Source organism: Gaeumannomyces tritici (genome assembly GCF_000145635.1).
Source record: "Gaeumannomyces tritici R3-111a-1 unplaced genomic scaffold supercont2.10, whole genome shotgun sequence".
Classification (NCBI taxonomy): Eukaryota; Fungi; Ascomycota; class Sordariomycetes; order Magnaporthales; family Magnaporthaceae; genus Gaeumannomyces; species Gaeumannomyces tritici.
In genome coordinates, this window is record NW_008804554.1 from 525,111 (window position 1) to 551,463 (window position 26,353).

The 26,353-nt window shown below is 59.2% G+C and overlaps 10 protein-coding genes across 10 annotated transcripts in view; 4 read left to right on the top strand and 6 right to left on the bottom strand.

The window, feature by feature from the left end:
- Positions 1-170, bottom strand: part of GGTG_13015 (hypothetical protein) — a gene marked incomplete at its 5' end in the record, with an annotated part of 3,205 nt that extends 3,035 nt beyond the window's left edge. Inside the window, one exon of the mRNA XM_009230917.1 lies at positions 140-170. Coding sequence (XP_009229181.1) covers positions 140-170 — 31 coding nt within the window. The remainder of the gene's footprint in view (positions 1-139) is intronic.
- Positions 171-720: 550 nt separating this feature from the next.
- Positions 721-3,847, bottom strand: GGTG_13016 (hypothetical protein). Its single transcript, XM_009230918.1, has 2 exons — positions 3,153-3,847; positions 721-3,074 (listed from the first exon to the last, which is right to left on the bottom strand). The coding sequence occupies exons 1-2, from the start codon at positions 3,295-3,297 to the stop codon at positions 1,546-1,548; spliced, it is 1,674 nt and encodes a 557-aa protein (XP_009229182.1). The 5' UTR covers positions 3,298-3,847; the 3' UTR covers positions 721-1,545.
- Positions 3,848-9,525: 5,678 nt separating this feature from the next.
- Positions 9,526-14,612, bottom strand: GGTG_13017 (armadillo repeat protein). The gene is made up of 3 exons (XM_009230919.1): positions 13,802-14,612; positions 11,898-13,705; positions 9,526-11,818 (listed from the first exon to the last, which is right to left on the bottom strand). The coding sequence occupies exons 1-3, from the start codon at positions 14,097-14,099 to the stop codon at positions 10,661-10,663; spliced, it is 3,264 nt and encodes a 1,087-aa protein (XP_009229183.1). The 5' UTR covers positions 14,100-14,612; the 3' UTR covers positions 9,526-10,660.
- Positions 14,613-14,867: 255 nt separating this feature from the next.
- On the bottom strand, positions 14,868-16,151 carry GGTG_13018 (hypothetical protein; the record flags this gene model as incomplete). The annotated part of the gene is made up of 4 exons (XM_009230920.1): positions 14,868-14,956; positions 15,203-15,290; positions 15,583-15,756; positions 15,861-16,151. The coding sequence occupies 4 exons, from the start codon at positions 16,149-16,151 to the stop codon at positions 14,868-14,870; spliced, it is 642 nt and encodes a 213-aa protein (XP_009229184.1).
- A 396-nt stretch (positions 16,152-16,547) lies between these two features.
- On the top strand, positions 16,548-17,979 carry GGTG_13019 (nuc-1 negative regulatory protein preg; the record flags this gene model as incomplete). The annotated part of the gene is made up of 2 exons (XM_009230921.1): positions 16,548-17,425; positions 17,514-17,979. The coding sequence occupies 2 exons, from the start codon at positions 16,548-16,550 to the stop codon at positions 17,977-17,979; spliced, it is 1,344 nt and encodes a 447-aa protein (XP_009229185.1).
- A 432-nt stretch (positions 17,980-18,411) lies between these two features.
- GGTG_13020 (hypothetical protein) lies at positions 18,412-19,686 on the top strand (the record flags this gene model as incomplete). The annotated part of the gene is made up of 3 exons (XM_009230922.1): positions 18,412-18,454; positions 18,502-19,408; positions 19,492-19,686. The coding sequence occupies 3 exons, from the start codon at positions 18,412-18,414 to the stop codon at positions 19,553-19,555; spliced, it is 1,014 nt and encodes a 337-aa protein (XP_009229186.1). The 3' UTR covers positions 19,556-19,686.
- A 335-nt stretch (positions 19,687-20,021) lies between these two features.
- Positions 20,022-21,242, top strand: GGTG_13021 (hypothetical protein). The gene is made up of 3 exons (XM_009230923.1): positions 20,022-20,381; positions 20,487-20,502; positions 20,639-21,242. Exons 1-3 carry the CDS (start codon positions 20,229-20,231, stop codon positions 20,818-20,820), a joined length of 351 nt encoding a protein of 116 aa, XP_009229187.1. The 5' UTR covers positions 20,022-20,228; the 3' UTR covers positions 20,821-21,242.
- A 383-nt stretch (positions 21,243-21,625) lies between these two features.
- GGTG_13022 (RING finger and CHY zinc finger domain-containing protein) lies at positions 21,626-25,171 on the top strand. Its single transcript, XM_009230924.1, has 2 exons — positions 21,626-23,466; positions 23,556-25,171. The coding sequence occupies exons 1-2, from the start codon at positions 22,105-22,107 to the stop codon at positions 24,600-24,602; spliced, it is 2,409 nt and encodes an 802-aa protein (XP_009229188.1). The 5' UTR covers positions 21,626-22,104; the 3' UTR covers positions 24,603-25,171.
- GGTG_13023 (hypothetical protein) lies at positions 25,070-26,018 on the bottom strand. The gene is made up of 3 exons (XM_009230925.1): positions 25,627-26,018; positions 25,420-25,497; positions 25,070-25,344 (listed from the first exon to the last, which is right to left on the bottom strand). Exons 1-3 carry the CDS (start codon positions 25,705-25,707, stop codon positions 25,261-25,263), a joined length of 243 nt encoding a protein of 80 aa, XP_009229189.1. The 5' UTR covers positions 25,708-26,018; the 3' UTR covers positions 25,070-25,260.
- A 136-nt stretch (positions 26,019-26,154) lies between these two features.
- Positions 26,155-26,343, bottom strand: GGTG_13024 (hypothetical protein; the record flags this gene model as incomplete). Its single annotated transcript, XM_009230926.1, has 1 exon — positions 26,155-26,343. A coding segment is annotated over one exon (189 nt), but the record flags the coding sequence as incomplete, so codon positions are not given.
- Positions 26,344-26,353: the final 10 nt, after the last annotated feature.

The window sequence follows — 26,353 nt, forward strand, 5'->3', positions numbered from 1 at the left end:
GGGGGGAGCTCCGCCGGCAGAAGCTTGGTGAAAGCGCCTCGATACTCGATAGCCGTCGTCGCTATCGGTAAAGGCACAATCACGCGACAGTGGCGGCCAGATGAGCCTCCTCTTACGAAGACGAGAGGCCAGGGCATACCCGTAGTGGGGTGCTGGAGGGGGATAGCCATATTGTCAGTGGTGGGACGGAGACGGACGCCAAGGAACTGTGGCCCGGACTTGAGAGGTAGGTGGTAGGTAGGTGAGCAGGACAGGGCAGGCACAGCCCGATGTCCATGAGGCTTTTATGCGGGCAGGTAGGAAGGCGGACGGAAGAACGTTGGGCTGCAGTGGGCAAAAACGTTGGGCTACACTTGGCAGGGGGAGGTCTGGCTGCCGCGAGGGAAGCAATCGAGCCTCTGGGAAAATGGAAAAGAGCTCAGCTGGCTGCCTCCAATCGAAGCTACTTTATGCAGGAGATTAGGCTTTGCGTCAGGGGAACAGCGCGGGGACTGCTCAGCCGAGGACTCGGCCCAGTCGGGGGCGATGCCCACCGGTTGGTTTTCTCGCAACGGCCGCACCTCCTGCCGCGTTCGCTGACATGACGGACCTCGCTTGACGGCTTCGCGTCTCCCCTTCCCGTCTGCGTGAGTGGTTGCGACCACCGCCCTAAACAAAACGCTCACATGACGGGAAAACCAACCGCAAACCGTGCAAGCTTCAGTGAGGGAGGAGGGATATGAAGCGGAAGAGTAGCGACCCATGTCCTCACCGGGCCGGGCAAAGGCAAAAGGGCAGACGGGACACAGATAGCAAGTCCATTAACCACGTCTCGAGTTTTCTCATGGAAGCCAAGGTTGGTACAGCTGCCACTACCAAAAGAGGAGATATCAGAATAGGGAAGAGACAGGAAGAAACAAACAAAAATGGCAACCAGTATTGCCCCCTGATATCCCAGACCGACCCAAAGCCACATTCCCGAACCCCAAATTGGTTCCCTACCCCAGAGCCTCTACAAAGAAGATGGAAAAGATGGACGAATGACTCCTTTCGCGTACCCCGCCACCCCATCCCTCCGTCCCGTGCATCAACAGATGATGGAGGCCAAGCGTGAACATTGTGTTGGCAGCAAATAGGCAGTATGGAAGAAGAACAATCAAGAGAATAGTGCCATATCCCCATTGGCATACGCCTTCGTAGCTATGATTAGGAGGCGCGGAGCCCATGCCCAAGCAGTGCTAGTGGAAACGGAACGGCGATTAGGGAGAGTAAAGCATGACGAATGGCCAAGGCAAAGAACAAGAAAAATAGATGGATAAATGGTGATGATTCATTCCGATAAATAAAATTGTCCATGACTAGTAACCCATGCAAAACGCTTCCAAATAACAAAGGAGAAGAGGCGTGAGACCCATCCTTTTCGAAGAGCCATGGCGCATTAGTGAGCGGCGGCGTATTCCGGCGGAAACCTTGACATCCCAGAGGACCGGTCTTCCTGCTTCAACGTAGTGTATTCTCTCTTTCTTGCCAGCTCGGTCGCGAGCCAGCAGGCCAGGTTGATGCGCCTCATCTTGTCCTGTACTGGAGCCAGGGCTTTTCGGGATTAATGCTGCGGTCGTCCACCAGTGGCCTGAGGAAACCGTCGACATTTGTGTAATGCTTGGGAAGCGGGCGCGTCTCGGGTCGCTGGCCATTTTTGGCCGACGTGTTGGCCCTATAGAGCCAGTTGGTCGAGACGTCGTCGGGGTGTTGCCGCTTGCCGTTCGAGTTGACGTGCTTCTCGGCCCACAGATACTTGGGGTTGTTGGGATCCAGACATTCTTGCTCCTCGTTCGAACTAGGAACGAGGACCGGCGGTTGCTTGTATATATCGAGATTGGGCGGGGGTGGTGGTGGTATCGGGTGCCCTGCTGCCGCGGCTGTTGGCAGTGGTGGCGCCTGCATCGGATCCTGAGTCACCAATGCGCTGATGCCGGGTAGTTTCAAAGACGCAGAGTTTGTGCTTCTGTAGTCGTCAACCGCCTTTGCGTGCTCATGCACGGACAGTGGCGTCGAGGATCGGTCTCCGTAGTTGCTGGCTATCGACATGCGCCGGCTATCGCTGGAGAAGCTCTCACGCTGTGGCGACGGGTGGTACAGCCGGGCGTCCGAAGGATGTAGCGAGGCTCTGCGGTCCATGTACGGTGGTGCCGGGGTTGGCGGCTGGGGCTGTGCGTAGGCCGAGTGTGCGTGCTGCGAGTACGATGGCGACTGGGGCGGCGCCGGTGAGGCATGGCCGCTGCTCGGTGGTGGGCCGTAGTGCGGGCGCGGAGGAGGAGCTGCATATTGAGGTGCGCCATTGTATCCCATGTGGCTCGGTGGCGGCACTTGTGCTTGAAATCCGGGTGGGGGTGGCCTGAAGTCGGCGTCGGACGGCCTCCGCGAGGGGTCGCCTCCAGTTAGCGGGCCGCGGTCAGTGCTGCCACTCGTTGACCTGCCACGGTAGTCCTTGGGGACAGAGTCGGGTGTCTGCGACCGATGCCGTCTGGGGGCGTCGCCTTCACCAGCGTCACCGGGCTTGCCGTCGCGTCTCCTCATACGAACGTCACGGCGTATCCTAACCCGCGTGCCCTGCTCGGCCATGGTGCGACTGAGCGATGTGCTCGTGGCCAGGCCCGGGAACTTCTTGGCGCTGTAGACGGTGAAGTCGGCCGACTTAAGCTCCATACGCCAGTCGAACGAGGCACCCTGGGGTTCGCCATTGTCAGGGTCCTTGTCCGCATCCTCCTTCGTCTCCTCGTACAAGTTGAAAGCGAGTTTGTAGCGGCCCTCGTGGCGAACCGACAGATCGGGAAACAGAAAGTAGCCGGCCTCCTGGGGTCGGTCGAGGTATGCCATTCCCGAGACGGGCATGCCGGTCAGGACAGGCGTTGTGCTTGCCTGGGGTGGCTGGCCGCGGGGGTGGGCGATGACGCGGGCATTCTCGAGGGTGGCGAAGAGGAAGAAGTTGGCGTTGTAGGTGAAAGTGATGTCACGGGCCTGGTCGCGCCGAGGACCCTCGAAAATGCGAAGCTCGACTACGGGAGGCGGGTCGACAGGGCGACGGTCCGAGGTAGCTGTGCAACGGGTTGGCAACGTCAGTTCAGCTCCTGCTGTTCTCATCGGTCGAGTCCTGCGCCCAGTCTGTGACCTACATTTGGGACCCGATCCGCAAGCGCGCGCCCGCTCGGGCTGCTGAATAACGTCTAGTTGGTAGAACAGGTGACGACCGCCCTTGGTCATGCGCTCGATCATGACAGCTGGGCTCTGCGACATCGTGTCTGGTACCATGGGCTCCATGTTGGCTGAGTTGTGGACGGGCGTGTGCCCGCGTGTTCGTCCCTCTCCCTTTTATTCCACGCCTACTCTGAGGCTTAAACAGTCGGCGCGGGCAAGGAGCAGCGCAGCGGCGCTGGTGAGGGCTCCCTTTGTCTGCTGCGACGACCAGCAATCGTCAAGTTCCCCTCCTCTGTACCGCAATGGTCAGACGAAGGGAGTCGGAATGCGGTTTCCGCCCCGAAAGGGATTGATGGGGTCTGTCCCAGAAAAGAGGGACGACGAGAGCACGGAATTGCTTCCTTCGGGTGCACCAACCGACAAAAAGCAAAGCGATAAAAAAAAGACGGGACCACGATGTGACGACTAGTGTGAGGAACAAACGGCACGGCGGGTGGCCGATTGGGAGTTGAAGAATCTTTGACAGAACGTTAGCGGGCAATTGGCTCGACAGAAGCGAAGCAGCTGTCGATTGTGGTGCTGTCGATTCCAGCTGAGAACGAGCGAATGGGCGAGGTGGAGAGGAGTGGTGTGTGCGGCGGCGCGCGAAAAGGCGAGGGAATGAAAGATAAAGGGTGAGGAGCTGGTAGACGAGGTGGGCAGCAATGGGCGCTAGCTGGCCAAATCTCGGAGGGGACCAGGGAGGGGACCCAGGGCCGTGGACTGGGGGGTGGCCACTGCACCAGGCAGGTGGAATTGCCAGGCGGGAAGCAGATGGGGGGGCAGTCCCGTTTTTTCGGTACCACGGGAAGCAGAGAGTCATGCGGGCGGCAGGGATGGCAGCAGACTGACACATGGAAAACCCACACCTCGTCCTCGACAGGAGTGTCTTTTCCTGAGGCAGCTGCTAAATGCTACGCCCGCTCTTGCTCTACTTTTGACTTTTTTTTTTTTTTTGCCAGCAAACCTAACCATGCTGACCAAACTGTCTGCAGAAAGAGTTACGGGCAAGCTCTGCATGATGTCTGCCGGGGATCTGGGCATATCAACCGCCTTGCAGTAGCGCCTTCAGTCTCTCGGGACTGGACGGTGGGATAGTCAGAGTGGGAGCGCAGGCCCGCCAGGCTGGAGTGTCGTGGATGGCTGTGCGTTTGCTGCTGACGTGCGTGCCCCGTCCTTGGGCGCGGCAGCAGGGGATCGCCGCACCCTGGAAAGCAGGACGCGAGCACACAAGCCGTCGGCATGATACAAAAAAAAAGAAAGAAAAAAAAGAAAAGAGGCTGCGTGCGAGTGGGCTGGGGCGAGTGGTCGCCGACATGCGGCGGGACCAATGGGCGTGGCACCGCAGCAGGAACCGATCGCTAAGATGGCTCCGCGTCCAAGGGACTCGAATAACTAGTAGGTATGGCCCAACCAAAACGAGACGAGCCCCTGTGCCTTCGTCGCCTGATTTGGACTAGACCAGGCCGGCAAGGCTCAACCGAGATGCGCAAGCCTTGCCCGGTGCCACGATAGACAAACTACGCGGGATCGCCATGCGAGATGGGAATCGAGCTGTGGTCGCATGCCAATATTGTTCCATATGGATTATCTCGGGCGAGGAGCGGTTTCTTGTTGGTGGAGGTTTGTTTGCGTGCTGTTTTTATCCTCTACAATTTAGGTCCTCTTCCGCCAGCCAGCTGGGAGCTATTGGTGGGTGACGGAAAAAGAACACAATCCTCCCGGAGAGTGTCTTTATTGGTCCCATTGGCGGGCCCATGCTTCCTTGCTCCGGCAAGAGCTCGGGCTGCTGGGTTCATCCATGCATCACTGCAAGAAGATGCTGTGGAAACCTCCTCGTGGGCGGGGAAGCAGAGACAAACAGACGGGTCGGCCAACCACGGGGCGCGAAAAGGCCCAAGGTGGACACCAGCAGTGGCCAATTGGAAACATGGAGTCACCACATCGCGCAGGTGCGGGCCCGCCGGGTCCACTGGGTCCTCCCTCGGCCAAGGCATCGGGAGGTGGGGTCTGGGAAAATGCACGACCGGGGCTGGTTCGGACGGTTTGGCGTGATTGGCCCTGCTTATCTGGGTTTGGTAGCAGCCGTGCACGCCGTGGCAGCCAAGCAGCAGTGAAGGCTGGTTCGCAACGGTCATCTCAGTTCGCACACGGTGCCCGGCACACGAGTCGCTCTTCTTTTTCTCGCTCTTTTCCTTCCCACACTCGGCCGGCTTTTCGGACGAGAAATAGGCAGGTGGCTGCAAAAATAGACTCGGGCTGCTGCCAGGGACTGCCATGCCAGCGATTCGGGCCAAACAAACGCAATCGCCCTTTTGCTTCCGTCGCCCGGTAGTCTGGACACGATGTGTTTCACGGGAAACAGACGTCGTGCCTTTTTGTCAAAGTTCCAATTGTTTACTCCCTTCTTATTTCCAGCCTTCGGCGGAGCGCCTGGGGGGACGCCGACTTGAACACGCCACCAGCGCCATCAATAAAAAACCCTGAATTCCACGGCAGGCACGCGGCAAGGGAGGGCCTCCCGCCTTGCCGCATTTTGTCCACTTGGCCCCCAGAAACCAGGCGCTAAACAGGTCCTTTGCAGAAGCGTGGTGCGCTAGGGCAAACGCTGGCACGCGCCTGTTCATCAGCCGGTTTGGCGCTCGCTAGCACCCTGGCACTGGCAGTTGGCCCTAGCTGGCTGTCGCCGACCCAAACTGTCAACATTTCGGTCCCGAACGACGGGTATTGGGCACCCGACAAGGCTAGCTTCCATTTTCTATGTCGCTCAGCGCGAACTGGCCGTGTCATTAAACCATCAAAGCATCGACAGACGGGTCAAAAGCACAAATGGGGCCATGGTTCCGGGGCGGCGGGGGTGCTCCCATCCTTTCCGTGCGCCAGGGTGTCTCGGTCGTGGGCTCTCTGCCATCAGGGGGATCCCCCTGCACAGGCACTGTAGCTGAAGGGGTTGGATTGGCCGAGGGCGCGCCGAAGAACCTTGTCCAGGGCACACTGACCACACCCATTTTCTGCCCCCAGCGATCCACCAAGGTCTGAGCAGTGGTGGGGCCTCCTTGCCAATCCTCCCTTGTCCTTGTCCTTGTCCTTGTCCTTTCCTCCACAGCCCGCTGGATGATGAAAGGAACTAAGGTTGATCGATTACGGGCAGGTGCAAGAAAAGGGGGGGACCACGGCAAAGGACAGCTTGTGGGCCACAGCCAGACCTGTCAGGCCTGTCAAAGCGGCAGAGTGAAGGATTTGGCGTGTGCCTGCTTGCGACGATGTTACAATATGTTGTCGTCGTCGTCGCTTTGCTCGGATTGAGGTCGGCCTTTGCTCACTACCGACGGGCTGGATGGCATGAAAGTAAAGAGGGAAAAAGAAAAACAGCGCCCCATGCGCCAAGACAGAGACAAGACATGACTTGCGCTGGCAACCCGCGGGCTTGGTTTTTGGGATCTTCCAGCCGTCCGCCGCCAACGAATGGCCCCCCAACCCACCATCACCCATCGGAATCGCTCCCTTGTTGCGCGTATGCGAATCAGTTTTTTCCCAATAGCTTGGTGGGTGTGTTTTGTAGATGGATGGATGATGGATGGCGTCGCGGAGGGTTTGCTCCCAGATTTGCAGCCACCAATTTGGCTCCAGTGGCACACTTTGGCTCCAGGGCACAGAGCCAGGCACCCGCCCTGCTTGACTCGAGACCTTGGATCCCAAAGTGACGGCTCGACGCTTCTCTTCCAATGACGTGGAGAACAAAAAAGGCAATCAATCAAGACGCCAACGGCAATATTCTCCGCCAGCCCAAAAACAGCGCCCTCCCGCAACAGACAGCCCGCTGAACAACATCCCCCGTCCCCGTCCAATCTCGTGGCGGCGCTGTGCTCTGCGGAGCGCAGCCTGTGCTGTGCCTCGTCGCACCCGACGGGTTCCCGCCCCTCCAGCAGGCAGGCAGGCGGGATGAAAATGATGACCATGACCAGACTGTGCTGTATGTACTTCCTATAGTACACACGCCGGTAGTGTCTGGCCGGCTCGCTGATGCCTGGGAAAGCAGACAGACAACCTCCCCCTCCCCTCCCCTCACAAAAAAAAAACGACAAGTCATGTCTTGGCTGGGCATGCCGGCATTTCCTCGCCTTGTCACCGGTGCCCGCTCGTCTTGGCGACGGATCAACCGTGGGTGGTCACATCACATTATCCCACGCCCCCTCATCCACGAACTCTGTACCGTTGTACCGTCGTTCTTCACCAGACATGTGTCCTCCCATCATCAACCGTCTGCCTCCCACCCTTCCCTGTCCCCCCCTCTCCGTAGCTGTCACATCTCTCATCCCGGGACCCGTGAACTCTGCCTACCTGACCACTCTCCTACCCCCCGCTGCTTCTATGACTGCGTGTGCCAAACGGCTTCCGGCATTTAGATCCTCCGCATTTCTCGTGCATGTGTCGTACGTGCTATTACGGATGGGCATTTCTTTTATTTATTCATTCATTTCTTTTTTATTTATTTATAATCTACACAGTAGATGGGGGTCGGGGAGGGGACTTGATCACGCGCGAGGCTAGAAACGAGCGTCCTCTCGGCCGGCTGCGTCATTTCCATCCCATCTCGTCTCCCTGCGTCCCCGCTGTCCGGCCTCCCCCGCGCCGCTTGCCCTTCTGCGCCTCGTTCCATCCTGTTGCCCACGCGGTACACGGGATCAGCTAGTCCCATGTCGTGTAACACCCCCGTCTCGTGTCGGGTGCGCGGCAGCTCGCCAGGTCAGACTCAGGTAGCCCCGAGGATGAAGGGGAAGGAGAAAGGGCAGAAAGAAGGGAGAACGTAAATGGAGGTGCTTGGGTATGTACGTATGTGGGTATGTAAGTGTGTAGGTAGGTAGGTAGGTAGGTAGGTAGGTAGGTAGGTAGGTAGGTAGGTAGGTAGGTAGGTAGCAATGCCAATCGGCCTTGTTTGCAATCACCCGCCTCCGACGACCGGCCCGCGGGAGAGAGAGAGAAAAAAAAGCAGGGAGCCGGCAGACCAGAAGAAACTTCGGGGGACAGGAACAGACGGGCTCATGGAAGCGTGCATGTTGTGCATCAAGGGCTCGCTGTGTCGTCCCAAGTCCCCTCCCCTTGCCCCTTTTCCCCTTTTCCATGCTCTCGGCCGCGCCCTCCTCCGTCCTGGCCGCATGCGTCGAGGCCGGCCCCGGCCCCCCCTCGGGTTTTATTGCTTCCCTCGACCCTGGCCTTGACTCCCCCCCGTCCACAGTCTCGCACGACATACACGCCCATGCATCTTGCACCATGGACGCCGTGGCCCGCGACCTGCCATCGGCCGGCGCGGGCCATCGCGTTTTTTTTTTTGGCCCCCTGTCGTCCCCTGGGTGCGACCGAGGTCGGCGTAGAGACGGGACGGGATGTTTAGGATCGGAGAGAGTGAGGCGGATAAACTTGGGAGATCAGTTGGGAGGTTGGGGGATGTGAATGGTGATGACGCAGATGTTCTTGACGACATGCCTTTTTTTTCAGTCTCTAGGTAGATATACAAAATAATTCCCTTATTTAATAAGCTAAGAAGGCATCCATCTACATCTCATCGTGATAGTTCCTGCCCTCAAACACGGTAGCCCAGTGCTCTTCCACGCGCCAAACCGACAACACCGGGCCGCCAACTGGCCGGCTGGGCAGGCAAGACAAAACATTAGCCAGATAAATAAAAAGAAAAGCCGGCCGTTCTCGCCGAGCAACGCCCGTCGGCTGCGCCCGTCCTAGTCTCCCCCGGGCTCGGGACCGAAAAAGGACAGAAGAGGCTAGACAGGAGCGGAAGGGGCCGGGCGGCGGCGTCGAATCGAACGAGGAACAAACAAAGACATGCCACCTACGCCCTGAAGCCCGGATGTTCCCAATTCCCAAAGAGATCTGAGACTGGAAATACATACCGCCCCGCGCGCCCTCCCCGTCCACGTGGTACCGGAGGCGAGAGACGGGACGAGTAAGCTCTCCCCATCTGGTCCCCCTGCCTCGGTATTGGTTTCTTCTTGTCTCTTCCTTCCGTGATTTTCCTTTTTCCTCCCCCTTTTTTTTTCCCCTCCTCGCCCCCGGTCCCGTCTAGAAAGGGCTGCTTGCTCCCATCTGCCCGTCCCTTGAAACACGGTCTGGCCCGGCTGCCCGCCATCGCTCTCTCTCTCCCTAGTCGAGGTCGCACATTGTCTCATGTGGCGGGCCGGAGGATGGGCGAAAGGGGACGAGGGAGCGGAGGAGAGGGAGAGATGGGTTTGCCGCCCGCCTGGTCGCTCCCTTTGGGATGATCAATGGGTGGAGTGTCCTGCAGAGTCTTTAAATCCTAGTGATTTCTTTTTTCAGTCCGTCTCGCCATTGCTTAGTGACGGAGCGAGCTCAAAGACAACGGCGCCCAGCAACGACCGTGTAATTGGGCACCTAGGTAGGCAGCGGAAGGGCCGGCATGCAGGATATTTGTGCTACAAACCCGAACGTCGGGCAGTCAAACCAGTTAAACCCTCAATACGGGCGAGCGGGGGATGCGAGACATGTTCAGGAGAGACTGCGTTTGAAGGGCCAAGGTGGTGCGGAAATACTGGCCCTGTATTGATATGTGCTCACACCCGCCCGGCCAAGACTGTCCTGCTCTCGCTCGCCAGTAGTCATCTGGTCTTGTCTCCACGCTTCTCGAAAGCACCAAGAGCATGAGAATTACAAAATAATACACGGGAATAAACAAGAAGCAAACAATGGGCCGAGATAAACTACGTTCAGGGATGCCAAACATCAAAGCTGCGAGGCGGAAGAAGAGAGTGGCAACAAGGAGGATGTACAAGGGGTCCGGCCTTGGGAGAATCTAGAATAATCAACCAGTGAAGGGATAGAACTATAGTTAAACAAGGGGAACAAGATACCGCTATCTCATAACAGCAAACAAGTGTCCGTGGGAACACTCTTGCCATCATCGGGACACCTCATGACCAAAAAAGCCCTTGCAGCCATGGACGCAGCAATTCTATAATATTCGCCAAATGTGCCTACAATGCCGCTGACAATCAAACGCAGGCTGGGGATAGCTGGGTGACTCGTCCAATACTCGCGACACTCATCGGTACTGGTTTTCCTGAGTCCACCCGGAGCGTGAAGTCTTATCTTGGTCACCGTCGCCGTCTCCCTCAGAAGTTGTCGTGTATCTAATACGGAGAGGGGGGAGTGTAAGTGGTTCCGACTGTAAGGGTGGCACGTACAGCCCGCCATCGGCCTCCAAAACCATGCGGCCTGCATACAACGACGCGGGCGAGGGGCGGGGATGGGGGCGCACCAACGGCGGCAGCATAATTGGCGTAGCCGCCATGTAGCTAGCCCGTGAGAGGCCGGCCATGGTGGCGTCCTCGCCCTCGAGCTCGTGGACCCCGTCTTCGCCCTCGTACCAGGGCGGTCGCAGGATAGGTGGCGGCAACGGCGCACTGGTGGAGCCCCCCTAGTGGCCGATGGCGCCAGCTGCGCCGCCCTGTTTCATCTGCCAGACAGCCCCCTTTGCGCGCTCACGCACGTCAAGATCGGCATCGTCCTGCTGCAGCGACTCGAGCCGGCCCATGAGACCGAGCCGCCTGAGCTCCTCGGCCCGCCGCTCCGACGCCTGCGTGTCGGCCCCGTCATCACGCCATGTCAGATTGCTGATGAGGTGGCAGAGCGAGACGCGCACCTCCTTGTCGCGGCTGGCAAACTGCCGTCCCAGCAGCCGCAGCAGGTCCGTTTGCGCGATCACCAGCTGCCGGTGCCGCGGCACACTGGCCGCGATGTGCACCAGGATGCAGATGACCGCCTCAATCACCTTGGCCTGCGGATACAGCACACGCGACGGTGCCTGCTGGTGCTGCGTCTGCTGGCCTTGCTCTAGCGTTAAAGACGACGGTGACAGTCGCCTATTAAACGGGTGCAGCACCTTGTGTCGCAGCTTCGACGCCAGGATCTCGAAGAGGCGGTCCTGCCCCAGGGCGCTGAACAGGTAATCGATCATCTCAGCCGTGTCCTGCGGGTAGTCGCTGCCTGCGCCGCCCGCGCCATTGGAACCCGAATTCGAAGTCGTGATGAGGTTTCGTATAAAGTTGAGCCCTTGCTCCTGTATCGCCAGGTCGTCGCTCCTGGCCTTGCGCTGCGGGTTGAGCTCCGCGTCGCGCAGCGCCGCCAGCTTAACCTCGGCCCGCCGTAGCCGGCCCGTTCGGCTGCGCTCGTGGCTGACCCTGGGCGAGGCGGCTCCCGGTCCGCGGAGGAGAGACGATGACGGGGTCGAGGTCCCGGTCCAGTGCTTGCCGCTGCCCCCCTCTTCCTCATCCTCATCCTCGTCAACGTGATCCATCTCCACGTCTTCGTCCATGTCGTCACCTGTCCATGATGTGCTCGTCCCCGGGTGTTGTTCCTGCCTACTCTTGGAGAAGAGTGCGTCGTCTTCCGTGTCGTCACAAATCAGCTGCACCAGCCATCCTGACTGTAGCTCGTCTAGACATGCCCTTTTCATCTCAAGCCTGAGCCCGTGGACGTAGTGCTTGAGGGCCCAGAGCGCATTTAGCCTTAGGTCTGCGTTCATGGAGTGGGCATGTCTGCAGAGAATTCGCATTATCCCGAGTTCCGTGTACCGCTATGCAGGCAAATGTCAGTGAATGATCCAATAGTCGGAGCCCTGTACACAGCGGAAACGAGCGGGTAAGAGTACACACCTCGCGCATAGGGCTGAAATCGACGACAAGATTACAGATGGCTCCGGTGGCGGCGATTTGGACCTCGATGTCATGGTGTTTCAAGAGCTCAACCAGGGGCTCGGTGACGCCTGCGTCCTGGAGGGTGGTGCGCACAATGGATACGGACCGCGCCAGAAGCTTGATGGTGTGGCAAGCCGCAATGAGGACGCCGGCCGTGTTGCGACCGAAACCCGAGCCCGCCGGTGGCTCCCCTGAGCTATCTGAGCCCTTCAAAAGGGCCTTTGCAGCCGCAGAACGCTGGCCTGTGCTACCGCCGGGCTTCGCAGGGAACTCCGCCAAAGACTCGACGATGTACGGGACGGCATCTTGATCGCAGACCTGTTTGCGATATTCGTTTTTAAATGAGACTAGCGATGCAAGGGCCTTGAGTGCGCACTCCCTGAGCCTGACGCGGTGCCTGTTTAGTGGCAGTTGGCCGTGCTGGGCGCTAGGCAATGCCTCGAGGATATCTGCCTCCTTTGCAGGGGAGGGACTCCACAGTTTGAAGCCCCCGTCGTGCGACTTGATGGGCTCGTAAGCTTCCTTGAGCAGTTTGCAGACGGTCTCGACCGCGCCGCACTGGAAGGCCGACTTCTGCAAAACCTCGCTGTCTGCAATCAGGCGTGCCAGCACCGTCAGCACGCGCTCCGTCCTCTCCCACCGAGTCGCAGTCGCGTCGTCTACCCATGCCGAGACGGCGGCCGGCGGGCATCCAGCTGGCCTGTCGCTGTCATTCAGCAGGTGTGTGAGCAAGGGGACCGCCAGCGAGCCTAGCGCAGCCTCCCTATATCTGCCCGCGAAACCAGCCTTGTAAAGCGATGTCAAGACGTCGGCGCCAGAGAGGCTCTCCGCGCCACGACGGTCCGCCGCGAGGCGCATAAGCCACGGTATGAGCGGGACCTCTGGATCTTCGCTCCCGCCCGTCTCACCGCCGGCCGAGGTGGGCGCAAGGCGCGACGAATCCCAGCTTGAGAGGTTGGTTCCAGACCTGCTCGTGCCAAGTCGGCTAGACGAGTAGTCCCGTGTAGAGCCAAGGGGTGGAAAGGGCGAAATCTGGGGCGGGCCGCCCTTTGGCTGGCCTGGCACTGCAGGAAGCAAGAAGTCGATGGCGCCGAGCTGCGGCGGCCGGGAGCTGCCCAGACCTACGGCCTCGAGCGCGTCCCAGGCCGCGCGCGTGTCCTTGGCCGGTGGGGTGAAGTCGAGGTTCGGGAAAACGGCAAGGATGGAAGGTGAATAGAGGAGCATGCAGGCGCGTAGCCTCGAATCAGCAACCACGGCGCAGATGGCGTCTAGAGTGACAGCTAGGCTCAGTCCGGCGGGGGCGGGGGCCGGCATGGCCTCGGCAATACCCTCGTTTTCCGCGACGACATGGGCTCCAGGGACAACCTCGCCACGCGCGACAACGAAGCTGGCGAGTCTCGTGGCGAGGGCGTCGAGAATGCCAGCATTGGCAATCAGGATCTGATGCCGCTCCTCGCGGCATAGAGCTGCTATCAGACCAGCCGCGGCGTTGACCAGGCTTGTGGATGCTATAGATGTGGGTGGGCCTGGAGACGCGAGGATACTGGATAGTGATTCAAGGTGCTGCTCAGCAAAGATCTCGTCGGCCAGTAGTGTAGATTGGACTTGATTCGTGGGCAGCACGAATGACGCAGCATCGGCAAAAGACCGCAGTGCCTTCAGGGTGGCCAGCACAACGCGGGGGTGGTTGTCAACCGGGCAGAGGTTCTCTAGGAGAGCCCGGAGTGCACCGGCGCCGTGAAGCGGAGTGAGAAAGGCGGCACCTCCTGTTGTTGCCCACGACGGCTCGTGTTAGCAAGGCCAAGCAAGCTACCCGGAGGAGTCGGCCATATCACAAAGTATGGGAAGAGCAGGCATCCTACCATTGGCAAAGCTCGCCAGCAGCTGGATCGCCTGTAGGCGTACCTGCTCCTCTTCCAACAGCGGCCGTGGCGCCACCGCATGGCCACGTGTGTTCTTGCCGTTTAGCTTGGACGGCGACCTAGCCGAGAGCAGGATCTCGACGATGGGCTCGAGGATGCCGTGTGCCACCCAGCGATGCTGCTTCTGGATGTGGCCAACGACCTCGTTCTTGACTGAACGGAGGGCCGTGGTCTGTTCGGCATATGTCCTTGCACTCTGGATGCCGGCCAGGATCGGCGGTGTCTGGGCGCGCGCCATTGTGGCGGGAGAAGGCGCAGGGTCCGAAGTGACCGCCAGGGAGGCCGGGTCCGAGGCCTGAACCTGCCGCGGCGGTATCGGAAGGACGGGTTTAGATTATGGGGAGCCCGTCGGCCAGCTGTCGGGACGGCTCGATGGAAAGGAACGGATGGGGTTTCGGTTACGTCGGAACGGCAGTGGATTGGCCGCACTCGACGGCGCGGTTTCGCAGGCGACAATCGCTGACGGTGGAGGCAGCGAGGAGAGGAGTGCGGCAGTCCGGGAGGAGGCTGTCGGCGGAAAAGGACGGCTAGGCCGAACAAGGTTTTGTTTGTTGGGGGCTCACTCAGCCGTCAACCCACCCCTAAGCAGGCGTGTGCTGAATCAAGGCTGGCTTGAAGAAGAAGTTGATTGGTTTCAAGCCCGTGTTGTGACAATCCGCTGTGACAATCCCATCAATGCGCCCGAGGCTGGATTTGTGCGCGTTCCATTTTCGGCCTTGGTGACGACGGAAGCCAACGCCTCCAATGCCTGCCATTGGTTTCCAGGTTCCGCCTTCCCCCACAGCCTGCCTCCACAGGAAGAAGCAGCCTTCCCGTGGCCCGTGCTCGTCCAGCTCAATCCCTCCCCACATGTTGCCTGTCCGAAAACCGCACTTGGAACTCTGGTCGAAACGCAACCATCAAGGTGTCGATCCCATCACGTCATGCTCACGCCAATTTCTCTGACAGCAATTCAACTGTATGCTATTGAAAGGGTCACAATTCGAGTCTCTGGAACTGGCTGGACTCACAACATGGACCAGCTGGGCATGTGATCTGTTGCAGGGCGGGCTTTGATCACGTGCATCCACAGCTGCTTGACCCAAATGGCGGGAACTGCGGAGTGTAGGAGTGTGCTGCATGGTCAGCCTAGTCGGCTGATCGGTGAGAGTGTTCCTTCCGGAAGGGTGCCGTTATGCCGGCCGTGCGCATATCAATCCATCCCTGATGCCCCTTTTACGGCGGTGTGATGGACTAGTACGGCACCCGGACGCTGCGTCGACGCAACAGGGAAAACGCAGACGGCCATGTCTTTGTGATATCTTTTGCCAGGTCTTGGCTGCCCCTATCAGCATCGCCAACCCCAAGTCCCCTGGCTGTCGGGCACCAATTGTCTTAAATCCAGAGGCCTGCGGTATTGGCCAGGGCCTAGATCTTTCTGGAGCGCCGCCTGTAGTCATCTGATCCACCTGGGTCGGTCAAGCAATGCGGACTCCGCCCGTCGCATGCAATCTGGCTGCGGTCAAGCTGACCTCAGGACTTTGCCGCCCTAGACCTAATACTGTCGCGATGTCGCACACCTGCATGCACTCGGCTGATCGGCGAACAGAAAATTCGCGTCGTCAGCCGCCTTCTGCTACCACTCATTACCAAATAGATATCTATGACATGGGGCCGATGGCATTTCCAATGATAAACGTCAATTGCCTGCTCCCACCTGTCCTTGAATGCCCGAGACACACAACGAAGCAAATCCCCGTTCCTGCCACCCAAGCGCAAATCCCCCGCCACGCGCTGCCAAGAAGTTTATCCCTATCTCCCCACGAACCAAAAACGACGGACGAACGAGCCGCCCTCTGGCCCCTCGACTGGAGTTTCCAGGTGACCGCACGTTGACCGCACACGTGCGGCTTTCGCTAGCGGCGTGGTTAGCTGTTGCTTCATTCGGAAAGATTTTTTCTCTTTCCTCCTTTTAATTAGAGTTTGCCCAAGCTCCAGTCAGTTGGTCACGACAGCGCACAGAGGAGGGTGGCTTCTGCTTCGTGCATCCAGGCCGCATTCCCAATTCGCCGCTTCGTTCCCCTCCAGCAGATTCCAACAGACGCCGGCCGCGGGCCCGCACAAGCCAGAGCCCCGACACCAGAGCCCCGACGCCAAGGCCCAACAGCGAGCTGGTGCTGTGGACTGCTGGCTGCGAAGTCGGGTCGACCGGGATTGGTCGCCGCAACGAGTGCCAGTCGTCTCCTGTGCGAACTGCCTCCATCCTCTCGACAACGTCACACGCTACAGCCAAACGCCGGCGGCCTCCCATTTCCGGCAGCACGCGCTGTTTGCCCGGCGTGTCCAGCCACTGTCCCCGCGATCAGCTACTGGCCCGGACGCAGCGCAACCTGCAGCCTGCAGTTCGCGGTGCCCGCACCTCGGTGGATAACTGGATATCGACATCCCCATTCTCCTCCACTCTGCGGCTCTTGCTGCTGCCTTGCTCCAATCACCGTCGCTGTGATTCGGACAAGTCGATTTGGCGCTTGCCAAAAACCCACTTCCCCCACGACCCTCTTTATCGTGGTGGCCTCGAAAAATTCGAGAAGGAAAGGAGACGGGGAAAGGAAGTCGGAGAAGATAAGGCGGAAGGAAAAATAAAAAAAGGAGGGCAAAATTACTGGTCCAACAGGGGCCCTAGAATGCGATGACCTAGGTGGGGATCATGTTGACTCGATCTCCAGCTCACCCACGGTCTTCCAATGCGTCGCCCAGCTTCCACGGCTTCCACTATGCGCCCGCACTACCATCACACCACTCGTCCCCGTCCCGGCTTTCCGTCGCTGTTCAGCGGCGCCCGTCCGCATCCTCGTCGATCGCCGGTCCCGGCTCTGGCCCCGCCTCGAGCTCCGGCTTCGGCCCGCCGCCCGAGTTGGGCTCCACCCCAGCTACACCACCTACGGTAGCGGCGGCGGCGGCGGCACCAGTCCAAGGAGCAGCAGTCCCGGCGGCGGTATCCCCGACTCATAGCGCCTCGCACCCCTCGGCCGCGCCCTCGAAGAGCCGCTATGTGGCAGTCGACGCCGCGACCCAGTACTCGCCTATGGAGCCTATCAACTACCTGGCCACCCTACATGCGAAGCAAAACTTGCACACCATCCCGACTGATCTACCGCCCACGCCGGGCCCGAAGCCGATGACGCCTGGAATAGAACAGGGCGTCGAGGTCCCGGCGCCCACTCCTGTATCCTCACACACCTCGGGCGCGACGGAAAATGGCGCGACACCCACGGCGCCAGCGTCTCGTATTGACACTACCCCGGCTGTGTCCGCCGCCGCCGCCAAGGCCATCATGTCTCCCGGCAAGAGACGAAACTCTCAGACCGTCGCATCTGCGAGTGACGACCCTGCCACGCAAAGCCCCATCATCCGACCCAAGCGGGCAAAATCCGAAAAGGCCCCGCTAAAAGTTTTACCAGAGAGATATGAGCTGTGCCTAACCGAGGACATCGTGGTGCTCATCGCACACATGCTTGGGGAACTTATAGAGACCAATGATGCGCTTGCGCTGAAGTCTGGGCACCTGACAAGGTTCCATTCAAGGTAGGAGCGAGATGGGGCGCGCCACGTCGCTCTGTGCATGTTTTACACGGGCTAGCTAACGGAAATCTTGCTACTTTGCTCTATACAGGACCGCACCAGGAATTTCGGTGTTGGAATACCTCCACAGGCTGGCCAAACACGCCACACTGTCGCCGCCGCTTCTGCTATCGATGGTCTACTACATCGACCGGCTCTGTGCGCTCTACCCCGACTTCACGATCAACACGCTGACCGTGCACCGGTTCCTGATAACTGCGGCAACAGTGGCCGCCAAGGGCCTATCGGACCTCTTCTGGAATAACACAACCTATGCGCGCGTGGGGGGAGTCCGAGTCGCCGAGCTGAAGTTGCTGGAGCTGGAGTTTCTCTACCGGGTGGACTGGAAGATCGTCCCCAACCCGGAGGTGCTCGTGGCTTACTATAAGGGGCTGATTGAGCGGTGTCCTGGCTACGTGCTGCAGGGCGAACAGTCGCCCGAGGTTGAGGACGACGACGACGAGATAGACGACGACGAAGACATAGATGGCGACCTCGAGGATGACGAGGAACGCTGAAAAGGCTTCGATGCATGGATACGGTGATAACAGTGTCCATCGACGGCAGAAAGCTCTGCCCATGACGTGTAGTGGCTGCTGTTTATCATACAACGATGGGGATCGGTCCCCAGAAGATGTCAGTGGCGTCAGGGCCATTTATATATGCACGGAACCGAAACGGTTTCCGTGATGGGTTGAAGCTCTATGAAAACAGAGATACCCAAACCAATACTAGAATCTCCCAATTTCTCACGTTTATATAGCCTTTTCTGTAATTTCATGTGGGAGGTAGGGAGTTAATGACACGTCGATGACAACCTTTGGCTGTCGTGGCTAACCGAGTATCTTTAGGAAGCAGAGGGGGATTCTATGGGAGGGTGGTTATAACTTGTGGCGTTTCGAAGGTCGAATTCTATGTGTATTGCCAACAAAAACGGCTTCCAAAGCTCAATGGAGGTGATTGAACTCAGCCCGGTGTCACAGGCACTAAATAGTGGATCCCAGTATCCGTTGTTGCAGCGTGTTCATGCCCCACTACAGACCAACCACAGCTCTGCTCTGATCTGTCCAAGCATGCGACCCAGCTCATGGTAGCGTCCATCAAGAGACATCTGAGAATTCGACAGCGCCGCACCAACTCTCGAGGAGCCCTACCACTTCGGGATTACGGGCAAGATCCCTCGACATCCGCCGCAGCTCCCAAGAAGCGCATCCCCCATCCCCGCCCTTCCTCACCACAAACCCGATCGCATCCCGAATCCGGCACCGTCGCGGCGATGCGGAGCCTACAGCTCCTCCTCGGGGGCCTCCTCGCGGCATCGTCGTCGTCGTTGGTCCTCGCCGAGCCGCAGACAGCGTCCATATACATGCAGCCTGTCGGCGTCGGCAGCCCGCCGCCGCCGACGCTCCTCGCCGAGATCACGTACGACCTGGCGCCACCCGCGGACGACGAGGACGGGGCATCAGCAGCAGCAGCAGCAGCAGCAGCAGCAGCAGCAGAGGTCGGCGTCGGCGTCGGCGTCGGCGGCGGCGCGATAAAAGCGGCAGTGACGGCGTTCGAGGCGCCCGAGCTGCCGGACGACGACGGCGACGTGGCCGCGGCGCTGGTGCGCATCGGGGTCTACGACGCGGCCGCGGGGCGCTGGGCGTCGTCGACGTCGGTCGCGTCGGCGGCGAGCTTCGGGCGAGGGTACGCGCCGCACTTTGTGCTGACGGTGCTGCTACAGTCTGATGGTGGTGGCAGCAGCAAGGGAGAGGCTGCCGCGGTGGTGGTCGGGGCGGCGTGCAGGGGCGTGCGCGTGGACGCGGGGGCGACGAGGGACTTTGGCCCCCAGGCGGTCGTGGTGCCCGCGGGCCGCGGCCGGCAGCCCGCGCTTAACCGGCCCGTCGTGCTGAGCGCCGAGGGGAAGCAGGTCCCGCCCATGGAGGAGAAGACGCTGCTGCAAAAGTGCGTTGTTGAGTTTTGGCGTTCCTCCTCCTATTCAGTGCTTGTTGACGGCGTGGTGCTAACGTTTTTCTCGAACCTGATAGGTACTGGTGGCTGGCTGCGATTCTGGTCTTTCTGCTGGCGACGGGCGGGGGCGATGGGAAATAGAGTGCGTGGCCGGGCGGTCTCATTGTATCTTGGGCAAACACACGGTAGACATAGAGGGCGTTTTACTATTGCGCAATGGCATTCTCTGTCTAATCTCACATTTGCAAGGGAACCAAGTCCTGATCTGATTCACCGCCTAGCTGTCGTGATGGATATGGGAGAGGGGTTATTGTCTCTAATTAGCCAGAACCGGGCATTATCGCGTTCGTACTGACGCCCTTGCATCCGCCAAGCACAATCATATTGTCCGGAGAGCAAAAAGCCCACGTATTGTTTGCTCCCTGTGCTCTCACCAAGCGGACCGAAGGGAAACCTCGAGCCTTCCCAGGCGGGCTGTCGCAAGGAGCTTGGACCATGGATCTCGGCCCAGCCAGTCACAGCAGGCAAGCGGTGTCGGCGGGTCCACAACCTGCTCGGCCGTGCCAGGCAGAAAATACAAAAGCGGCCGAATCGAGCTGCTGGGTCAACCGAAAGTGGGCAGCTTGCCCGCGGTAGGTGTCCGCCTCTCTCACCTCCATCTCGCCGCGCGACACAACATCCCTCTTTCCCACAACCTCTCCACCCACCCTGTCCTGCATAACAAACCACCTACCGCACAACTCTTTGTTCGCGACCAGCACGGGCTCCCATACCGGACTCCCCCCATCCGAAACCAACCCGCAAATCCTTCGCAATGGCTGGCGAGAACAATGGCATCACCGCGCCCGGCGCCGCTGCCGATGCAGCTGCCGAGTCAAAGGGCAAGGGCAAGGCCGTCGCCGAGAACCTTCCTCAGGACGCCGAGATGGACGAGGATGACGATGATGATGACGAGGAGGCTGACGATGTAAGCCTTGATCCACCTAACTTCCCTGCTTTTCCGCAGTGCAGAGTTCGCGATATTTGGGCGTAGGAGAGTCGGTTTAGCTAACAATTGCATCCATCTCTCCAGGGAGCCGAGGAAGCTGGTTAGTAAACTCCACCATCTCCTGTTGATGATGTTGGCAACAGCTGCCGCTGCCACCTCCCCTTCTTCCCATCAGCCCGCCTCCTTCTGCTCGCCGTGACCAGGCCCGTATCTGACCATGACATTCCCGCCAACAGAGGACGTAGAGGAGGACGGGATGGAGGAGATCAACCCCGAGAACGTGATCGGCCGCCGCACCCGCGGCCGCGTCATCGACTTTGCCAAGGCGGCGCAGGAGCAGAACATCAACGTCGACGACGAGGACGAAGATGAGGACGACGACTTTGAGCTTCCAGACGAGAAGATGGACGAGGACTAAGTCGACTCTTCCGTCTCGACGAGATTCACGAAGACAAGATGGGGTAAAAAAAAAAACTTTTGGGTGGCGTCCACATGGGGGTATGCGGCTGGCTGGCACAGGGGTGCTTTTTTTTTTTCTGATGATTTGATACGAAAGTACATAACGCCTCGACGTCGATCTGAAGCCGTGTCAGCTGCTTGGATCTCCGTGGTACCGGCTCGACTTCCATGCGCTCTTTGTGAGCTGGAAGAGAGCTTGGGGCTTAAATATACGTCGGATATGGAATGCCAGGATGGATAAACAGCTTCCAGCCAGGGGTATGCACGGCTGGGGCGCATGCGAGTGACCTGCCTCTGCAAATGATACAAGGCCTTTTACTTCCTGGAGTTGCCGTCAGTGGATTTCTACGACCGCACAATCCAACTCGGCGTCACAGCCGTTCACTTGTGATGGGGTGTCAATGTCATAGACTCCTCGTGTCGACGCATCCGATTGCTCGCAGTGCGTATATGATACTGCCCGGATGACCCGCAGAGCTCGTCTCTCTGCCTGTCACCTTCAATAAACGAAACGAATCAAGCTGGGGGTGCACGACAGACAGGATTGGTGCTGCACTAGCACTGTGTAGCTCAGCTTTGGGTGAGGAGCAGTGGAGTGATTTGCGGGGTTTCAACTCACGGTCCTCCTGCCAGCCAGACGCCAGGCCACTGACACCGCCCTGAGTCGGCAGTCACACCACCAAGACCACCATTACCTCCTCTAATTACCCCACTGACATCCCGCGCCGCTGGGCTGGCTGTAGATTCTCGACTGCCCGAGGCCCCGGACACGCACGCACATGGTGTTGCGAGGTTGGAGAGTGCCTCGAGCTGGTCGATAGACCGACTGGCCCGTCCCTTTGGGTGCCCGCCTTTCCCTAGCCTTTATCCTGCCTTTGACCTCAATCCGTTCTTGGCCTGACTTCACATGCTGAATCGGCCAACCCCAAGACATCGTGCTCCATAGCTGCTGCTTGTGTTCTACCCCCGTGACAGCAAGGGGTGCAACAAACCTTCATCCTTTTTCTTTTTTAAGTCTTAGCCTCGCCGTCTTTTCTCCGCATTTTGTTAAGTTTTCGAACATCATCATAATTCCCGACTGCATCACCTGGCCTGCATACTTTTCTTTTGCTTCGGTATTTCTTAAACTCGACTGTCCCCACCACCTCGCCCTTATTGCCAACGCACTGTCGCCAATTTCTCCCCCATCGTCGAGCAGCAGCACCGCCGATCCGACCGCCCCACGCCGAGGCGGACCTCCTCCATGTCTGCCCTGATCCCCAACCTGGTGCCTAGCTTCATCGCCGAACCCGTGCTCCGACAGGCCCGTCGATTCTCCCGCGGAAGCTTTGCCGGCCCCGCTGCCCCGGCTCCCGGCGCATCGTCTTCGCTGTTGGCGCAGCAGGAAGACGGAGATCAACAGGGCAGCAGTGGCAGCAGTGGTGGTGGTGTTGCCGCCGCTGGCCGACGCCAGCTGTTGGAGGGCCACCCCGAGGATGCTGCAGTCGACAGCAGCCTAGGCCTGCGCTCCGGTCCACACCTTTCATCATCCCCTAATCGACCGCTTCCGGATCGCTTGGCGACCGGTCCGCCACACCAGACACCACCTTCCGCTGCGCCAGTGCAGGGCTCTGGAGAATCGCCAGCTGAGGAAGCGCCTTCCAGTCAACATCACCCTACCGAACCGACCGACCGGGCCGGTCTCGCCAGAAGCAGTGACACGGTTGCCCCAACCACAGAAACCACAGCAGACCCTTTAGGAATGGCTGCGGCGGAGCGAGATGCGACAGAAACACCGGTCGATGGCACGATATCGGCGACACCACGAGAATACATGCGGCCAGAGGCGCTGCCCGAGGACGACGGCATGGGCCCCTTGAGACGGCGGATCCTGGAGATACATTCGCGCCCTATACCTGCCGCTGAAAAGGCGCAGCTGCTGCACATCATGTTCACAGAGGGGTACGAGCGATCACGGCTGGAAATCCTGGAGCAAAAGCAGAAGAAGCGCGTATCTTCGCACTCGTCGCACTCGGCCAACTCGGAGGGCGGCGGCAGTGGTGTGCTGTACGAGCAAGCGGCGGCACAGGGCCCGCTTGAGTCGCTCAAGTTCTGGCAGCTGTCGCTGGGCGAGTCGTCGACGCCGCCGCGCTTCTTGCTGACCGAGGATGACCTCAAACCGACCTATGCGCCAGCAAAACGGCGGTTCCGGGGCCGGTATGGGACAGGCAGCGGGGTATTCTCGCTCTCGGAAGAACTCGTCGGCGGCAGTGGCGGGCCGCAGCAGCAGCAGGAGCCGCAGCACATGGGCTGCGAGCACTACCGGCGGAACGTCAAGCTGCAGTGCAACACGTGCCAGAAGTGGTACACGTGCCGGCTCTGCCACGACGAGGCCGAGGACCATGTGCTCCCGCGCAAGGAGACCAAGAACATGCTGTGCATGCGCTGCGGCTATGCGCAGAAGGCGGGCGACGAGTGCGTCAGGTGCGGGAGGCTGGCCGCCCGCTATTATTGCGGCACATGCAAGCTCTGGAACGACGACCCCGACGCGAGCACGTACCACTGCGACGGGTGTGGAATCTGCAGGGTCGGCGCGGGACTGGGGAAGGATTTCTTCCACTGCAAGGTGTGTATAAACTTTTTGTGTCTACACTCGTTCTGTGACTGGTACAAGAGCCCGACTGATCAGCCCGACACAATGGCGAAACTGAACAGAGCTGTGGAATTTGCATCGCGATCGAAACCAAGGACTCGCATCGATGCCGTGAGGGTGCCATGGACTGCAACTGCCCCATCTGTGGCGAGTACATGTTCACGTCTACGAAACGCATGATACACATGAACCCTTGCCGGCACCTGATTCACAAGCGGTGCTACGAACAGCACATGCTCACGTCGTACAAGTGCCCCATCTGCAGCAAGAGCACGCGCAACATGGAGTCCCTCTTCCGCAAGTGGGACCAAAACATTGCAGAGCAGCCCATGCCGCCAGAGTGGGCGTCGGCCCGCGCCATCATCTACTGCAACGACTGCGAGGCCAAGAGCCAGACGCTATACCACTGGGTCGGTCTCAAGTGCAGCATCTGCAAGGGCTATAACACGCGGGAAGTGCAGATCCTCAACGCACCCGGGGCTATCCCGCCGACGACTGCCGCCGCGTCCCCGACAGGAGCGGATGATGCTACGGCTGGGGCGCCACCTCCTGCCGCTGGTGTGGAAGCGGCCGGCCCTGGCGCGGCAGCACCATCAACTCTAATGCCAGCGGCGACAGCGGCATTGGCAGCACCAACAGCAGCAGCTGGAGGATCAGCACCGCCGGATACGGCGCATCGCTCCTCAGCCTCCTCGGGGCCTCGAGACATCGCACAGCCCCGGAGGACCGTGAGCAATATACCCGTGGCGTCGGTCGGAGGCATGCGGACGATGCTCCCAGTGCAGCCGCCGGAACGATATGCGCGGTCGCTGTCGCCCACGCCAGTCTTCCCAGACATCGAGGCCGACCCCGATGGCCCCATGATGGACGACGATGAGGACGACGGGCGTAGCAACGACATGATCGACTTTGACTTTTGGAGTCGCGTGGGCCTGGGCAGACTCGGCGGCTCCGACAGGCGCCCATTCGGGGAGCCGGAAGTGAGCGGTGACGATGTCGATGACGAGGACGAGTCTGAAGATGATGACGACGAAAGCTCCGAGGAAGGTGACGCTCGGGAAGAGGAGGAAGATGACGATAATGAGATCACGCTTTTTGGCCATCGGTAGGCTGCCCAATGGCTATTTGGATGGGGGCGGATTGGATCCTGGAATTTTCTGCTCTCACGGTACTGTATGTCCTGGGGCTGTCTCTCACACTGGATTTGGGTGGCCGTCTGGAGTACTCCCTGCCTTTACTTTGTCCTGTTTCTCCTTTTGTCGCAGCAACGCAGGCCTGGATTTGCTAGCTTTTGCATGGGGCGATTATGAGGAATCACGGAGACACGTCTTGCGGCTACAGATGTTTAACAGTTGGGCAAGCCGGTTTGTGGTACGGGGGTGTACTGACTCTCCTGCCGTTATATGGTTGCTTTCCATTCTTTGGTCTTGCCTTGGCCTTGCTTTGGTCTTGTTGGGGGCTTCGTGCAACTTCACGTCTAGTGGGCGACCGGGGTTGGTTAATAGTGAGGAGTTTGTAGGGTGGGCAGGCTGGTGAGTAAACATAGTTGTAAAACAAGAGCCAAAGGAAATGAATATCGCACTGGTAGTCTTTCGACTTATGGTTTGTGTGGTTATACATGCATTATCAAGCATATCTATCTGTATTATGGTCCTTTGAAGACAGCTTGGCATCGAAGCATAGCGAGACCGTCATTCTGGATCTTACAAAACATGCCAAGAAAAAAAAAGGTCGAGGCGAGGAAGAGAGAACATGAAGGATAGAACTCTATTTCCTGCGAGCCGCAGCCGAGGCGGCGATCTGGGCGGCGGTAGCCTCCTGGCCCTGTTTCCGGAGCTCCTTGACGACGGCCTGGTTTTTGTTGTTTGTTAGGAGGCGAGAGAGGTATGTGGCAGGGCTGCTGTGGGGTGGGGGAAGGAAACTGACGGCGAGGGCCTCCGGGCTGACGCCGTTTTCAATCATGGATACGCAGACGGAAAGTGTCCTGCGGTCCAGGTGGCAATTCTGTTTTGTTTTATGGAGAGGGAGGGAGGGGGTCAGCAAGCCACCATCGTCCTTGCAGTTGTGTGGAACGAATCGTTGATGAGGGCGGGCGGCCGCTGAAAAAGGGATGGGGGTAACAAAAAGACGGACCAGGATGGTGGAAATCTCGTGCAGGATGTCGACGGCCGACTGCGCCGCCGCCTGCTTCTCCCTCCTGTCCTCGCTGGGCATTGTCTGTGAAGTGCGTTGTCTGCTGAGAGTGGTTGTTTGAATTGCAGATGGATTTTTGGTTCTGCTGGGGGGTGTATGTATGATGTCGGGCTGGTCGCAATTGAAGCCGCAGGGAGCGAACGCGCTGGACCAGGCAATTAACGCGTGCCTGCCGCTGCGGGGGTGGGCCTGTCGCGAATCACCATGCGCTTGATGTAAACGCTAGCTGTTTGAGCAGGAGTTGGACGACAGAGGTCAGCGCTGTTTGAACCGCACTGTTGGGTTTGGTTCAAAAGCTTGGATGGCTATAAACTAACCGGCTGGTTTGTCTAGTGTTTGGTCAGTCGGGTGGCAATGGTGGATGGCCCGGTTCAAGGTAGAATAACAACAGTGTCATAAAAAGAACCAGTTCATTATCATTCCTCATCACAAAACTCATATACACGTAAAACTCTTTATCTATTAACCCTACGGCCTCATGGCCTCGGCAAACAACTCCCGCATCCCCTTGAGCAGCACCACCAGCTCCCTCGACTCGTTCGCCCTGTCCAGCACGCGCTCGACCTTGCCCTTCTCTAGCTTCGGCCTGCAGTGGCGTATTGCAAAGTCGCGCGCGGCCGTGTCGAGCTCGAACCAGGCCTCGGCGTCCCAGTCGCGCTCGTCGACG

Excerpts from the sequence above, each read along its gene's own strand:
- GGTG_13016 (XM_009230918.1), bottom strand. The coding sequence starts at position 3,297 with ATGGAGCCCATGGTACCAGACACGATGTCGCAGAGCCCAGCTGTCATG. Across the intron at positions 3,075-3,152 it reads TTGCGGATCGGGTCCCAAAT|CTACCTCGGACCGTCGCCCT; the intron begins GTAGGTCACAGA and ends CCCGTTGCACAG.
- GGTG_13017 (XM_009230919.1), bottom strand. The coding sequence starts at position 14,099 with ATGGCGCGCGCCCAGACACCGCCGATCCTGGCCGGCATCCAGAGTGCA. Across the intron at positions 13,706-13,801 it reads GCTGGCGAGCTTTGCCAATG|GAGGTGCCGCCTTTCTCACT; the intron begins GTAGGATGCCTG and ends GGGCAACAACAG. Across the intron at positions 11,819-11,897 it reads ATTTCAGCCCTATGCGCGAG|CGGTACACGGAACTCGGGAT; the intron begins GTGTGTACTCTT and ends TTGCCTGCATAG.
- GGTG_13021 (XM_009230923.1), top strand. The coding sequence starts at position 20,229 with ATGGCTGGCGAGAACAATGGCATCACCGCGCCCGGCGCCGCTGCCGAT.
- GGTG_13022 (XM_009230924.1), top strand. The coding sequence starts at position 22,105 with ATGTCTGCCCTGATCCCCAACCTGGTGCCTAGCTTCATCGCCGAACCC. Across the intron at positions 23,467-23,555 it reads AGGATTTCTTCCACTGCAAG|AGCTGTGGAATTTGCATCGC; the intron begins GTGTGTATAAAC and ends GAAACTGAACAG.
- GGTG_13023 (XM_009230925.1), bottom strand. The coding sequence starts at position 25,707 with ATGCCCAGCGAGGACAGGAGGGAGAAGCAGGCGGCGGCGCAGTCGGCC. Across the intron at positions 25,498-25,626 it reads ACGAGATTTCCACCATCCTG|AATTGCCACCTGGACCGCAG; the intron begins GTCCGTCTTTTT and ends AAAACAAAACAG. Across the intron at positions 25,345-25,419 it reads TCAGCCCGGAGGCCCTCGCC|GCCGTCGTCAAGGAGCTCCG; the intron begins GTCAGTTTCCTT and ends AACAAAAACCAG.